The sequence below is a fragment of the Pongo pygmaeus genome, chromosome 12 (genome assembly GCF_028885625.2).
Source record: "Pongo pygmaeus isolate AG05252 chromosome 12, NHGRI_mPonPyg2-v2.0_pri, whole genome shotgun sequence".
Classification (NCBI taxonomy): Eukaryota; Metazoa; Chordata; class Mammalia; order Primates; family Hominidae; genus Pongo; species Pongo pygmaeus.
Window position 1 is genome coordinate 41,640,192 of NC_072385.2, and position 16,582 is coordinate 41,656,773.

Below are 16,582 nucleotides of genomic sequence, written 5' to 3' on the forward strand. Positions count from 1 at the left end.
CTCCCACCCGCCAGGGTGCCCTGAGGCCCCAGGCAGCTGCTGCCTCCCCTTGCTGGTCACTCCACTATCAATGCCCCCTGACTGGGCACTGAGGACTGGGGCTGGGGTTGAGCTCTGTCTGGTTTTGTTGCCATTTTGGTTTGGGAGGCTGGAAAAGCATCCCAAGAGCTAATACAGAGACTGGACAGTCAGGAGAGAGAAGGAGGCCCTCATGTTCACCAGGGAACAGGACCACACCAGCCACTGGAGGAGGGCAGTAGTCGTCCTCCCCCTGAATGGCTGCAGAGATAATGTTCCCAGCCCATTCCCCTTCCAGGGGCCTTGGGAGAGTTTAAGGTGCCTGCTGATTCCAGGTCCTTTCTTTCCATCCATTCTTGTTGCAATACCATCTTCAAACAGGTTTATTTATTGAAGTGTTTGTTCAGTAAGGGGATGGAGAGAGGGAGCTCACTGCCTCCTGCCCTGCCACACTAATGTTTATAGCACCTAAGCTTAGCCTAGCCTCCAGGGTCCCGCCTCTCCCTGCTGATGGTGAGGTGACAGTGTCCACAGGCTGCAGGACCATTTGAAATTGGAAGCTGTACTCAAAGACACTCCCACCAGCCTCTTTCTCCCTCTTCCTCTTGCTCACTGCCATAGAATCAACAGGCTAGTTGCTGGTTAGATTTTCTGAAACAGGAGGTAGAATTTTTCTTTGGCAGAAGCCCCTAAGCAAGGAAGGCGTGTTGGAGAGCCAGTGTCCTTAGAACTGGAGAAAGCTGCAATTAACCATGTTGCCTTTTGCCACTGTAGCTGACCAGGCAACTAAGCTGTAGAGGTGGGAAGGCCCCCTCTTGGCTGATCTTGGGCCATTCTTGACCTTGGACCTGCTTGGTTAAGGAGGGAGAGGGCCAGACCAGAGTGCCAGGAGCTAATGGAGCCATGCCTGACTCCTAGGAGTGGTCCAAAGGCCTTTAGCCCAGGTGGTGAAAAGCTGGGGCCAGCCTGTCTTCACCGGCACCCTCATCTGTGACACCATGACCTACCCCAATCCCAGACTCCATGCAGTAGTCTCCCCCATGCTGTCCTATGACCAAAGGCCCCTGCCAGGTATGGGCCAAAGCAGCAGGTGTGTGTGAAGGCGATGTAGCACCCCACAGACTGCAGTGCACTTAACAACTCACCTCCCTTCTCTTAGCCCAAGCCTGTCCCTCACACAGCCTCACACAAACCACACTGCCTGGTGGGGCTCACTGTACTGAAATAAAGTCATTCTGATAGACACATTTAAAAAGAAAGAAAGAAAGAAAGAAATTCACTCAAAATCACACAACTGCATGGAAAATAACAACCTGTCCCTGAATGACTTGGGTAAATAATGAAATTAAGGCAGAAATCAAGAAGTTCTTTGAAACTAATGAAAACAAAGAGACAACGTATCAGAATCTCTGAAATGCAGCTAAAGCAGTGTTAAGAGGAAAATTTATATCACTAAATGCCCACATCAAAAAGCTAGAAAGATCTCAAGTTAACAACCTAACATCTCAACTAACAGAACTAGAGAACCAAGAGCAAACAAACCCTAAAGCTAGCAGAAGACAAGAAATAACCAAGATCAGAGCTGAACTGAAGGAGACAGAGACATGAAAAACCCTACAAAGAACAAATTCAGGAGCTGGTTTTTTGAAAAAAATTAATAAAATAGATACACCACTAGCTAGACTAATAAAGAGAGAAGAATCAAATAAACACAATCAGAAATTATAAGGGGGATATCACCACTGACCCCACAGAAATACAATCAGCAGAGAATACTATAAACACCTCTATGCACATGAACTAGAAAATCTAGAAGAAATGGATGAGTTCTTGGACACATACACCCTCCCAAGACTGAACCAGGAAGAAATTGAATCCCTGAACAGATCAATAATGAGTTCTAAAATTGAGGCAGTAATAAATAGCTTACCAACCAAAAAACTCCCAGGACCAGATGAATTCACAGCTGAATTCTACCAGAGGTATAAAGAAGAGTGGGAACCATTTCTATTGAAACTATTCCAAACAATTGAAAAGGAGGGACTCCTCCCTAGAACTCATTGTATCCAGCATACTCCCGATACCAAAACCTGGCAGAGATACGGCAAAAATAGAAAACTTACAGCCAACATCCTTCATGAACATCAATACAAAAATCCACAACAAAATACTGGCAAACCAAATCCAGCAGCACATCAAAAAGCTTATCTACCATGATCAAGTTGGCTTCATCCCCAGGATGAAAGTTTGGTTCAACATATACAAATCAATAAATGTGATGCATCACATAAACAGAACTTAAGACAAAAAAAAAGATTATCTCAATAAATGCAGAAAAGGCTTTCAATAAAATTCCACATCTTTTCACGTTAAAAACTTTCAATAAACTAGATATTGAAGGAACATACCTCAAAATAATCAGAGCCATATATGACAAACCGACAGCCAATATCATACTGAATGGGCAAATGCTTGAAGCATTTCCTTCGAAAACAGGCACAAGACAAGGATGCCCTCCCTCATCACTCCTGTTCAACGCAGTGTTGGAAGTTCTGGCCTGGGAAGTCAGGCAAGAGAAAGAAATAAAGAGTATTCAAATAGGAAGAGAGGAACTCAAATTATCCCTGTTTGCAGATGACATGATCCTATATCTAGAAAACCCATTGTCTTGGCCCAAAAACTTCTTAAGCTGATAAGCAACCTCAGTAAAGTCTCAGGATACAAAATCAACGCACAAAAATTACTAGCATTCCTATATACCAACAACAGGCAAGCAGAGAGCTAAATCCTGAACTCACATTCACAACTGCTACAAAAAGAATAAAATACCTAGGAACACAGCTAACAAAGAAAGTGAGAGGGACCTTCTCAAGGATAACTACAAACACTGCTCCAGAAATCAGAGATGACACAACAAAATGGAGAAACATTCCACGCTTGTGGACAGGAAAAACCATATAGTGAAAATGGACATACTGCCCCAAATAATGTACAGATTCAATGCTATTCCCATTAAACTTCCATTGATACTCTTCACAGAATTAGAAAAAACTATTTCAAAATTTATATGGAACAAAAGAAGAGCCCAAATAGCCAATACAACCCTAAGCAAAATGAACAAAGCTGAAGGCATCACACCACCTAACTTCAAACTATATTACAAGGCTACAGTAACTAAAACAGCATGGTGCTGGTACAAGAACAGACACATAGGCCAATGGAACAGAATAGAGAACTCAGAAATAAGACTTGCACAACTACAACCATCTGATCTTTGACAAACCTGACAAAAACAAGCAATGAGGAAAGGGCCCCCTATTTAATAAATGATGCTGGAAGAGCTGGCTAGCTACATGCAGAAAATTGAAACTAGAACCCCTTCCATACACCATATACAAAAATTAATTCAAGACAGATTAAAGACTTAAATGTAAAACCCAAAACTATAAAAACTCTAGAAGAAAATCCAAGCAATAGCATTCAGGACATAGGCACAGGCAAATATTTCATGACAACAAAAAGCCAAAAGCAATTGCAACAAAAGCAAAAATTGACAAATAGGATCTCATCAAACTAAAGAACTTTTGCACAGCAAAAGAAACTATCATCAGAGTGAACAGACAACCTACAAAATGGGGGAAAATGTTTGCAATCTATCCATCTGATGAAGGTCTAATATCCAGAGTCTAAAAATAAGCAAATTTATAAGAAAAAAACAACCCCATTAAAAAGTGAGCAAAGGACATGAAGTGACACTTCTCAAAAGACACACATTCAGCTAAGAAACATGAAAAAAAGTTCAACATCACTGATCATTAGAGAAATGCAAATCAAAATCACAGTGAAGTAGCATCTCATGCCAGTCAGAATGGTGATTATTAAAAAGTCAAAAAAACAGACGTTGGCAAAATTGCAGAGAAAAAGGAACACTTGGGGCAGTTCCAAGATGGCCGAATAGGAACAACTTTAGTCTACAGCTCCCAGAGTCAGCGACGCAGAAGACGAATGATTTCTGCATTTCCAACTGAGGTACTGGGTTCATCTCACTGGAGATTGTCGGACAGTGGGTGCAGGACAGTGGGTGCAGCGCACCGAGCATGAGCTGAAGCCGGGCGAGGCATCGCCTCACCCGGGAAGTGCAAGGGGCCAGGGAATTCCCTTTCCTAGCCAAGGAAAGGGGTGACAGACAGCACCTGGAAAATCGGGTAACTCCCACCCTAATACTGCACTTTTCCAACAGTCTTAGCAAACAGCACACCAGGAGATTATATCCTGCACCTGGCTCGGAGGGTCCTACACCCACGGAGCCTTGCTAATTGCTAGCATAGCAGTCTGAGACCAAACTGCAAGGTGGCAGTGAGGCTGGGGGAGGGGCGCCCACCATTGCCGAGGCTTAAGTAGGTAAACAAAGCAGCCTGGAAACTCGAACTGGGTGAAGCCCACCACAGCTCAAGGAGGCCTGCCTGCCTCTTTAGATTCCACCTCTGAGGGCAGGGCATAGCCAAACAAAAGGCAGCAGAAACTTCTGCAGACTTAAATGTCCCTGTCTGACAGCTTAGAAGACAGTAGTGGTTCTCCCAGCACGAAGCTGGAGATCTGAGAACGGACAGACTGCCTCCTCAAGTGGGTCCCTGACCCCCGAGTAGCCTAACTGGGAGGCACCCCCCAGTAGGGGCAGACTGACACCTCACACAGCTGGGTACTCCTCTGAGACAAAACTTCCAGAGGAACAATCAGGCAGCAACATTTGCTGTTCACCAATATTCGCTGTTCTGCAGCCTCCGCTGCTGATACCAGGCAAACAGGGTCTGGAGTGGACCTCCGGCAAACTCCAACAGACCTGCAGCTGAGGGTCCTGACTGTTAGAAGGAAAACTAACAAACAGAAAGGACATCCACACCAAAACCCCATCTGTACGTCACCATCATCAAAGACCAAAGGTAGATAAAACCACAAAGATGGGGAAAAAACAGAGCAGAAAAACTGAAAATTCTAAAAATCAGAGTGCCTCTCCTCCTCCAAAGGACTGCAGCTCCTCACCAGCAACGGAACAAAGCTGGACAGAGAATGACTTTCACGAGTTGAGAGAAGAAGGCTTCAGACGATCAAACTTCTCCGAGCTAAAGGAGGAAGTTCGAACCCATGACAAAGAAGTTAAAACCTTGAAAAAAGATTAGACGAATGGCTAACTAGAATAACCAACGCAGAGAAGTCCTTAAGGGACCTGATGGAGCAGAAAACCACGGCACGAGAACTACGTGACGAATGCACAAGCTTCAGTACTGATTTGATCAATTGGAAGAAAGGGTATCAGTGATAGAAGATCAAATGAATGAAATGAAGCGAGTAGGGAAGTTTAGAGAAAAAAGAATAAAAAGAAACGAAGAAAGCCTCCAAGAAATATGGGAGTATGTGAAAAGACAAAATCTACATCTGATTGGTGTACCTGAAAGTGACGGGGAGAATGGAACCAAGTTGGAAAACACTCTGCAGGATATTATCCAGGAGAACTTCCCCAATCTAGCAAGGGCCAACATTCAGATTCAGGAAATACAGAGAACACCACAAAGATACTCCTCGAGAAGAGCAACTCCAAAACACATAATTGTCAGATTCACCAAGTTGAAATGAAGGAAAAAATGTTAAGGGCAGCCAGAGAGAAAGCTCAGGTTACCCAGAAAGGGAAGCCCATCAGACTAACAGCTGATCTCTCGGCAGAAACTCTACAAGCCAGAAGAGAGTGGGGGCCAATATTCCATGTTCTTAAAGAAAAGAATTTTCAACCCAGAATTTCATATCTAGCCAAACTAAGCTTCAAAAGTGAAGGAGAAATAAAATCCTTTACAGACAAGCAGATGCTGAGAGATTTTGTCACCACCAGGCCTGCCCTAAAAGAGCTCCTGAAGGAAGCACTGAACATGGAAAGGAACAACCGGTGCCAGCCACTGCAAAAACATGAAAAATTGTAAAGACCATCGAGGTTAGGAAGAAACTGCATCAACTAACGAGCAAAATAACCAGCTAACATCATAGTCACAGGTTCAAATTCACACATAACAATATTAACCTTAAATGTAAATGGGCTAAACGCTCCAATTAAAGACACAGACTGGCAAATTGGATAAAGTGTCAAGATCCATCAGTGTGCTGTATTCAGGAAACCCATCTCATAAGCAGAGACACACATAGGCTCAAAATAAAGGAATGGAGGAAGATCTACCAAGCAAATGGAAAACAAAAAAAGGCAGGGGTTGCAATCCTAGTCTCTGATAAAACAGACTTTAAACCAACAAAGATCAAAAGAGACAAGGCCATTACATAATGGTAAAGGGATCAATTCAACAAGAAGAGCTAACTATCCTAAATATATATGCACCCAATACAGGAGCACCCAGATTCATAAAGCAATTCCTTAGAGACCTAGAAATTAGACTCCCACACAATAATAATGGGAGACTTTAACACCCCACTGTCAACATCAGACAGATCAATGAGACACAAAGTTAACATGGATATCCAGGAATTGAACTCAGCTCTGCACCAAGCAGACCTAATAGATAGCTACAGAACTCTCCACCCCAAATCAACAAAATATACATTCTTCTCAGCACCACACTGCACTTATTCCAAAATTGACCACATAGTTGGAAGTAAAGCACTCCTCAGCAAATGTAAAAGAACAGAAATTATAACAAACTGTCTCTCAGACCACAGTGCAATCAAACTAGAACTCAGGATTAAGAAACTCACTCAAAACCGCTCAACTACATGGAAACTGAACAACCTGCTCCTGAATGACTACTGGGTACATAACGAAATGAAGGCAGAAATAAAGATGTTCTTTGAAACCAATGAGAAATAAGACACAACATACCAGAATCTCTGGGACACATTTAAAGCAGTGTGTAGAGGGAAATTTATAGCACTAAATGCCCACAAGAGAAAGCAGGAAAGAAATAAAATTGACACCCTAACATCACAATGAAAAGAACTAGAGAAGCAAGAGCAAACACATTCAAAAGCGAGCAGAAGGCAAGAAATAACTAAGATCAGAGCAGAAATGAAGGAGACAGAGACACAAAAAACCCTTCAAAAAATCAATGAATCCAGGAGCTGGTTTTTTGAAAAGATCAACAAAATTGATAAACCACTAGCAAGACTAATAAAGAAGAAAATAGAGAAGAATCAAATAGACGCAATAAAAAATGATAAAGGGGATATCACCACTGATCCCACAGAAATACAAACTACCATCAGAGAATACTATAAACACCTCTACACAAATAAACTAGAAAATCTAGAAGAAATGGATAAATTCATCGACACATACACCCTCCCAAGACTAAACCAGGAAGAAGCTGAATCTCTGAATAGACCAACAACAGGCTCTGAAATTGAGGCAATAATTAATAGCTTACCAACCAAAAAAAGTCCAGGACCAGACGGATTCACAGCCGAATTCTACCAAAGGTACAAGGAGGAGCTGGTACCATTCCTTCTGAAACTATTCCAATCAACAGAAAAAGAGGGAATCCTCCCTAACTCATTTTATGAGGCCAGCATCATCCTGATACCAAAGCCTGGCAGAGACACAACAAAAAAAGAGAATTTTAGACCAGTATCCCTGATGAACATCGATGCAAAAATCCTTAATAAAATACTGGCAAACCGAATCCAGCAGCACATCAAAAAGCTTATCCACCATGATCAAGTGGGCTTCATCCCTGGGATGCAACGCTGGTTCAACATATGCAAATCAATAAACATAATCCAGCATATAAACAGAACGAACGACAAAAACTACATGATTATCTCAATAGATGCAGAAAAGGCCTTCGACAAAATTCAACAACCTTCATGCTAAAAACTCTCAATAAATTAGGTATTGATGGGATGTATCTCAAAATAATAAGAGCTATCTATGACAAACCCACAGCCAATATCATACTAAATGGGCAAAAACTGGAAGCATTCCCTTTGAAACCTGGCACAAGACACGGATGCCCTCTCTCGCCACTCCTATTCAACATAGTGTTGGAAGTTCTGGTCAGGGCAATCAGGCAGGAGAAGGAAATAAAGGGTATTCAATCAGGAAAAGAGGAAGTCAAATTGTCCCTGTTTGCAGATGACATGAATGCATATCTAGAAAACCCCATCGTCTCAGCCCAAAATCTCCTTAAGCTGATAGGGAACTTCAGCAAAGTCTCAGGATACAAAGTCAATGTGCAAAAATCACAAGCATTCTTATACACCAATAACAGACAAACAGAGAGCCAAATCATGAGTGAACTGCCATTCACTATTGCTACAAAGAGAATAAAATACCTAGGAATCCAACTTACAAGGGATATGAAGGACCTCTTCAAGGAGAACTACAAACCACTGCTCAATGAAATAAAAGAGGATACAAACAAATGGAAGAACATTCCATGCTCATGGGTAGGAAGAATCAGTATCATGAAAATGGCCATACTGCCCAAGGTAATTTATAGATTCAATGCCATCCCCATCAAGCTACCAATGACTTTCTTCACAGAATTGGGAAAAACTACTTTAAAGTTCATATGGAACCAAAAAAGAGCCCGCATTACCAAGTCAATCCTAAACCAAAAGAACAAAGCTGGAGGCATCACGCTACCTGACTTCAAACTATACTACAAGGCTACAGTAACCAAAACAGCATGGTACTGGTACCAAAACAGAGATACAGACCTATGGAACAGAACAGAGCCCTCAGAAATAAAGCCATATATCTACAACTATCTGATCTTTGACAAACCAGACAAAAACAAGAAATGGGGAAAGGATTCCCTATTTAATAAATGGTGCTGGGAAAACTGGCTAGCCATATGTAGAAAGCTGAAACTGGATCCCTTCCTTACACCTTATACAAAAATTAATTCAAGATGGATTAAAGACTTAAATGTTAGACCTAACACCATAAAAACCCTAGAAGAAAACCTAGGCAATACCATTCAGGACATAGGCATGGGCAAGGACTTCATGCCTAAAACACCAAAAGCAATGGCAACAAAAGCCAAAATTGACAAATGGGATCTAATTAAACTAAAGAGCTTCTGCACAGCAAAAGAAACTACCATCAGAGTGAACAGGCAACCTACAGAATGGGAGAAAATTGTTGCAATCTACTCATCTGACAAAGGGCTAATATACAGAATCTACAATGAACTCAAACAAATTTACAAGAAAAAAACAAACAACCCCATCAAAAAGTGGGTGAAGGATATGAACAGACACTTCTCAAAAGAAGATATTTATGCAGCCAAAAGACACATGAAAAAATGCTCATCATCACTGGCCATCAGAGAAATGCAAATCAAAACCACAATGAGATACCATCTCACACCAGTTAGAATGGCAATCATTAAAAAGTCTGGAAACAACAGGTGCTGGAGAGGATGTGGAGAAATAGGAACACTTTTACACTGTTGGTGGGACTGTAAACTAGTTCAACCCTTGTGGAAGTCAGTGTGGCGATTCCTCAGGGATCTAGAACTAGAAATACCATTTGACCCAACAATCCCATTACTGGGTATATACCCAAAGGATTATAAATCATGCTACTATAAAGACACATGCACACGTATGTTTATTGCAGCATTATTCACAATAGCAAAGACTTGGAACCAACCCAAATGTCCAACAATGATAGACTGGATTAAGAAAATGTGGCACATATACACCATGGAATACTATGCAGCCATAAAAAATGATGAGTTCATGTCCTTTGAAGGGACATGAATGAAGATGGAAACCATCATTCTCAGCAAACTATCACAAGGACTAAAACCCAAACACCGCATGTTCTCACTCATAGGTGGGAATTGAACAATGAGAACACATGGACACGGGAAGGGGAACATCACACACCGGGGCCTGTTGTGGGGTTGGGGGAGGGGGGAGGGATAGCATTAGGAGATATACCTAATGTAAATGACGAGTTAATGGGTGCAGCACACCAACATGGCACATGTATACATATGTAACTAACCTGCACGTTTTGCACATGTACCCTAAAACTTAAAGTATAATTAAAAAAAAAAAAGAAAAGAAAAACAAACACTTATACACTGTTGGTGGGAGCATAAATTACTTCAATCATTGTGGAAAACAGTGTGGTGACTCCTCAAAGACCTAGGGGCAGAAATACTATTTGACCCAACAATTCCATTACTGAGTGTATGTCCAAAGGAATATAAATTGTTCTACCAAAAAGAGACATGCACACGTATGTTCACTGCAGCATACTCACAATAGCAAATACATGGAATCAACCTAAATGCCCATCAATGATACACTGGATAAAGAAAATGTGGTACATATACACCATGGAATACTATGCAGCCATAAAAAGGAACAAAATGATGTCCTTTGGAGGGACATGGATAGAGTTGGAAGTCATTATCCTCAGCAAACTAATGCAGGAACAAAAAACCAAACTCCGCATGTTCTCACTTATAAGTGGGAGCTGAATGATGAGAACACACGGACACCAGGAGGGTAACAACATATACTGGGGCCTGTAGGAAGGAGGTGTTGGAGGAGGGAGAGCATCAGCAAGAATAGTTAATGGATGCAGGGCTTAATACCTAGGTGATGGGATGATCTGTCCAGTAAACCAGTACAGCACATGTTTACCTACGTAACAAACCTGCACAATGCCATACATGTATCTCTGAACTTAAAAGTTAAAGAAAAAAATAAAAAACAGTAATAAATAAAAAACGTTTTAAAGGGAACAAAAGTCCTTTGTCAAAAGGGTAGCAAAAGAGAAGGGGAAACATCAAACTGGGGCTGACCCTACTAGCAACCTCCCCAAAAGCCCCTTTCCCACCCTTCCTCTTTGCTGGCAGTCAGCTTCCCACTGGCACCTATGTTCTCAGCCTCCACTGCAGGCAGGGTGGGCAGGGGGTCCAGGGCTGCCAGTGTAACATAAAACACGTATATTGGGATTGCCTCCCATTTTAGCCTCCCTTACCAGGCAAGAAAAGAATCCCTCCTACATCTGCTCTTAGGTACTGAGGGTATGGACTTTGTAACCATGAGGAGAGACATCACCAACAAGCAAAGGATGGCAGAGCGGAATGACAGCAAAGGCTGGTCTTTGAAGATATCACAAGCCATGAATCCACCCTGAGAGAACCTAGCTGCAGGCTTTTGTCAAATGAGACTAACAGTAAAGCCACTTATTTTGGCAGGTGTCATGTTACTTGACCAAAAAAATCTTTACTGAAACTTAGACTCAGAAATTTCACTTAAAGGCCAGAGTGGAAAACTATTTTAATATAATGTACCAAGAAAATAAATTATTTATTACAATTACCTCCTTTATAACTATGTAATTATTAAAATCCTCAAACAGTTGATATTTTAAGACTTCTGGTTCAGGATAAAAACTAAGCACACATTCATCTTCACTGGCTCCTGAAACCCCACAAAAAATGATTAAAACGTTTGAAAAGGTAACAAACTCTGAACACTGCAAAGAAAGAAAGAGGGACAACTAGCCAGCAAGAGATTTCAACAAATTTCTGTTCCATGGAAAAAGGCTGGAAGCACGTTCTCCTATAAAGGGTGGAAGACGCGACACAAGCATAAGAGGGAGATAATCTGCCACGCCGAAAACTCCAGGACTTGAGTCAGCAGACATAAAGGACCAAAGGTTAACTAAACTAAATCATAGAGGGACACATTATGAAATTCTGCAGATGAAAAGACATGCACAGTGGCTGGGGTTTACTTTATACATTATCTAATATTATTGTGTTATATTGTGTAAATTAAATCATATGCATACATCTAAGCTTTGAAGAGGGAAATCAATGTTAAAGCAATCTAAGGTCTTTATATTAGTCAAGGGAAGAGTAATGATACTGATTAAGTTTAGATTTAGTTGGGGCTCTTTCTTTTAAAAGTCTATTTACAGAAAACCTGAGCCAGTTAGCTCCCTTTTCCCCTCTCTGCTCTCCCTCCTTACCAGGGGATTCTTCCCTAAAAACAAAAAAACAAACAAAAACAAATAACAAATGACCTGAAGAGAATCATGACTGCTAAAGAAGTTTCCCATACACCAGGGTTAGAGCCCGCCCTATTCTGGCACTGGGGGCTCCTCAGACTAAAAGCTACTTCCCAGCCTCTGATAAGCCCTATCAACATACAGAATTTCATTCTTATTCAGGGGATGGTACTAGCAGGAAAGACCCTTCTCTATCTAACAGTAGAAAAGCCCATGAGAGCTCTCTGGAATAATCAACCTAGTCCTTCATTGTTCAATAAAAATAGATAAGCCAGACCTAATAAAGAAAACTGGCAACATGAAGATAAAATTTAAGAATAACCAAATATAAATTAATTAATTAACTAATTAAAAAGAATCTGAGCCCAGAGAAAGCAAAGACAATTCAGAGAACAGAAGAGAACTTAAGGGGGAAAAAAAAAGCTTCCTAGTCATGGAAGTAGTAAGAAAGCAATCAATATGAAAACAGGAACATGATGCTATGAAAAAAGAACAATTCGAGAACAAGAGAAAACACTTGTAAATTAACAACATGACTGATGATGGCCAGGCCCGGTGGCTCACGTAATCCCAGCACTTTGGGAGGCCATGATGGGCAGATCACCTGAGGTCAGGAGTTTGAGACCAGCCTGGCCAACACGGTGAAACCCCGTCTCTACTAAAAATAAAAAAAATTAGCCGAGTGTGATGGCGTGAGCCTGTAAGCCCAGCTACTCAGAAGGCTAAGGCAGGAGAATCGCTTGAACCCAGGAGGCAGAGGTTGCAGTGAGCCAAGATCGTGACAGAGTAAGACTCCATCTTAAAAAAACAAAAAACCAATACGACTGCTGAAATAAAACAATATGGCTGTTGAAATAGGTAATAAAGAAAAGTGTTAAAGTCAAGAGAATTGCCAGCATGGTAGCTCATGGCGGGGGAGGGGGGCATCCCTTGAGCCTGGGAGGCAGAAGGTGCAGTGAGCCATGATTGTGCCACTGCATTACAGCCTGGACGACAGAGTGAGACCCCCAACTTCCCCGCAAAAAAACATCTCCCATACAAACAGACAAAGAAACAGAAACCATTAACAGGAAGTTATGGGATCTAGAGGATCAGTCCAGGATATTCAATACCTGACTCAAAGGTGTTTCAGGAAGAAACAGACAAATTGAATTAACGAAATAATCTTTCTGTAAAATAAAATCTCCCAGAGCTCATGAGACATGAGTTTTCAAACTGAAAAGACTCAGAGCATTGAGCAGATAAAAATGATACCTAAATGACATTTTCAGACATGCAAATGTCAAAGTGAGTTTTTAAATGACAGTAACAATCTTCTTTTCATGCACAGAGAAGACTATGGTTACTTGGGCTTAAAAATAATTATTAGGGGCTGGGCGCGGTGGCTCACACCTATAATCCCAGCACTTTGGGAGGCCGAAGCAGGAGGTATGAGGTCAGGAGATTGAGACCATCCTGGCTAGCATGGTGAAACACCGTCTCTACTAAAAATACAAAAAATTAGCCGGGCATGGTGGCACACACCTATAATCCCAGCTACTCGGGAGGCTGAGGCAGAAGAATCGCTTGAACCTGGGAGGCGGAGCTTGCAGTGAGCCGAGATCACGCCACTGCACTCCAGCCTGGGCGACAGAGAGAGACTCCGTCTCAAAAAAAATAAAACGTAACAATTATTAGGCTGGGCACGGTGGCTCACACCTATAATCCCAGCACTTTGGGAGGCCAAGGCTGGGGGATCCCTTGAGGTCAGGAGTTCGAAACCAGCCTGGCCAACATGATGAAACCCATCTCTACTCAAAATACAAAATTTAGCCAGGTGTGGTGGGGCACGACTGTAATCCCAGCTACTCAAGAGCCTGAGGCGGAAGAATCACTTGAACCTGGGAGGTGGAGGTTGCAGTGAGCCGAGATTGCGCCACTGCACTCCAGCCTGGGCGACAGAGCGAGATTCAGTCTCAAAAAATAAAATAATAATGATTATGATTTTTAGTTTACTAACATAAAATTTAAAAACGTAGTTTTCCCTGGGCCTTCAAATTCAGTCTATAAATCTTATTCTGTTTTTAAATCTAGTAAAGCAAGAACAATAACCTTTGCTTTTCTTTCATTACTGTTAATTCAACTTGAACTAAATCCCTTAAACAATCAATCCTACTATTATAAATTAAATTCATTTGACATTTCAAAATTCATTTGTTTTGCCTTTAAGCACTCTGAATGCCTGACTTAAGTAAAACTTTTCCAAACAATTACAATTCACTTAAATTAATAGAATGAATCTCATGTTCTTTGGAATGTAATAAAATCTTTAAATATCTCAAAAACAAAGATTATCTTAATGATATCCTAAACTTAATACAAATGTTATGAATTAATAGTCTAAATTTGATGTAGCTCATCACATCTATTTAAACTCTCCCAAGGATTTTTTTTTTTAAGTAAAAAAAATACAAAACAAAAAACACCCACCTAGAAAACAGTGTTGTCTTCTCATGGGAGTTAAAGTTAACATCCCAATGAAGTACTAATTGCTTATAGACAGAGGTTTCTGACCAGGTCACGGGATCTGGGCTACATAGGCTAAGGATTTAGGGTAATCCTGCCCAAGTCACCTATGTTTACATTAAGCAGTTTTTATAGTTGCTGTCACAACAGCAAGTCCACAACCATCAGGTTTAGGTTGGTTTCTTCTACATTCAACTTACAACACTATGTGATTCTTCCATTTGATTCCAAAGGACCAATCTCTATGCCTTAAATACTATGCATTGAAATGTAAGTGCGGTTCCTGTAAAGCTTTTATAATTTAGCATACTTTACCTTTGATAAATATCTTGTCTTTTATTGGGTTCTAGAGCTTCTTTCAGTTGACTCTCAGAAAGCAAACTATCAACCTATGGAGACCATTTAAAATATCACATTATTAAATACCATATCGCCTTAGGAAAGAAAATTTCTTTTTTTATCCAATATTTTATAATGAACACTTTTAAACATACAACAAAGTTTTAAAAATTTTACAGTGAAAACCCGTATACCCACTACCTAGAAAAAACATTAACATTTTACTATACTTATTTGATCTATCCATCAACCCACCTTATGCCTTTCAAAGCAAGTTGCAGTTATCAATACATTTCTCCCTAAATAATGGACTATGGATGTCACTAACTAAAGTTCAATAGTTGATGTAAAATATGTATATAGTGAAATGCACAAATATGAGGCAAACATTTGCTGAGTTTTGACAAATGCATACATCTGTGTAACCAAAATTCTTATCAAGATGTAGAAAACTACCATCACCCTAGTAAGTTCCCTCATGCCCTTGCCAGTAAATCCCCTCCTTATTCCTCCATAGACAAACCTGTTTTGATATTTTTCCAACATAAATTAATTTTGCCTGTTCTTGAAATTTTATATAAATGGACTCATACAGTAAGCACTCTTGTGTAACCTTTCCACAAAGCATGTTTTTAAGATACTTCCATATTGTTGTGTGTACCATTAGTTCATTCCTTCTCATTACTGAGTGGTATCCATTGTATTGAATGTATCATGACTTTGTTTCTCTTGACTTAGTAGTTTGTTTACTAACACTATATGTAACTTTGTCAATATACTCTCCAAAAAGGCACATACTTCTTTGGTCTGTTTTCTACAGATTACGTAGAGAAGATAAAGTGGATGAAAAAAAGAGAAAATTCCACTAGTTTCTTCTCTACTCTTGCAATTTGGCATCCATCTGAGTGTTATTTACAAAATTCACACACCTAGTGATAGAGCCAGTCATCACAGGCCTGACCCAGAGGGGCTGTTGATTACTTGTCCTACGGACACTGAATAGAAAATTTGTTCCATATTCGGCTTCAGGTGTCCTCTGTGAAGACAGGGAAGAATTAGCTAATACTATCAAAACAAACTTTCCAGATAGTCAAGGTATCAAAAGGCTCCAGAGCCAATATTTCTCCAGGGAGAATAATCTTTGTAATAGTTTGTTTTAATAATCATTTTTATAGTTTCCTTCTAAAACTTTTCCTGGTTCTCCTAATGTCCCACTAAATTTAAAATTAACTCATCATGACTAATCATCAGAGAAATGCAAATTAAAACTACAATGAGGTACCATCTCACACTGGTCAAAATGGCTATTATTAAAAAATCAAGAAATGACAGATTCTGGTGAGGCTGACAAGAAAAGAGTACACATATACACTGTTGGTGGGAATGAAAATTAGTTCAGCCACTGTGGAAAGCAGTTTGGAGATTTCCCAAACAACTTAAAACAGAACTACCATTTGACCCAGAAATCCCATTTCCGTGTATATACCCCCCCAAAAAAAATGATTCTACCAAAATGTCACATGCATGTGTATGTTCCTTACAGCACTATTCACAATAGCAAAGACATGGAATCAACATAGATGCCCACCAATGGTGGACTGGATAAAGAAAATATGGTACATGTACACCATGAAATAATATGCAACCACAAAAAAGAATGAAATCATGTCCTTTGCAGCAACA

General features: G+C 40.5%; 1 protein-coding gene across 6 annotated transcripts in view; it reads right to left on the reverse strand.

Moving 5' to 3' along the window:
* NPHP1 (nephrocystin 1) overlaps window positions 1–16,582 on the reverse strand; it is an 84,826-nt gene that overhangs the window by 65,461 nt on the left and 2,783 nt on the right. For all 6 annotated transcript variants that reach the window (XM_054475655.2, XM_054475653.2, XM_054475654.2 and 3 more), the window contains exon 2: window positions 14,876–14,949. In XM_054475655.2, the coding sequence (XP_054331630.1) occupies window positions 14,876–14,949 (74 nt within the window). The remainder of the gene's footprint in view (window positions 1–14,875; window positions 14,950–16,582) is intronic.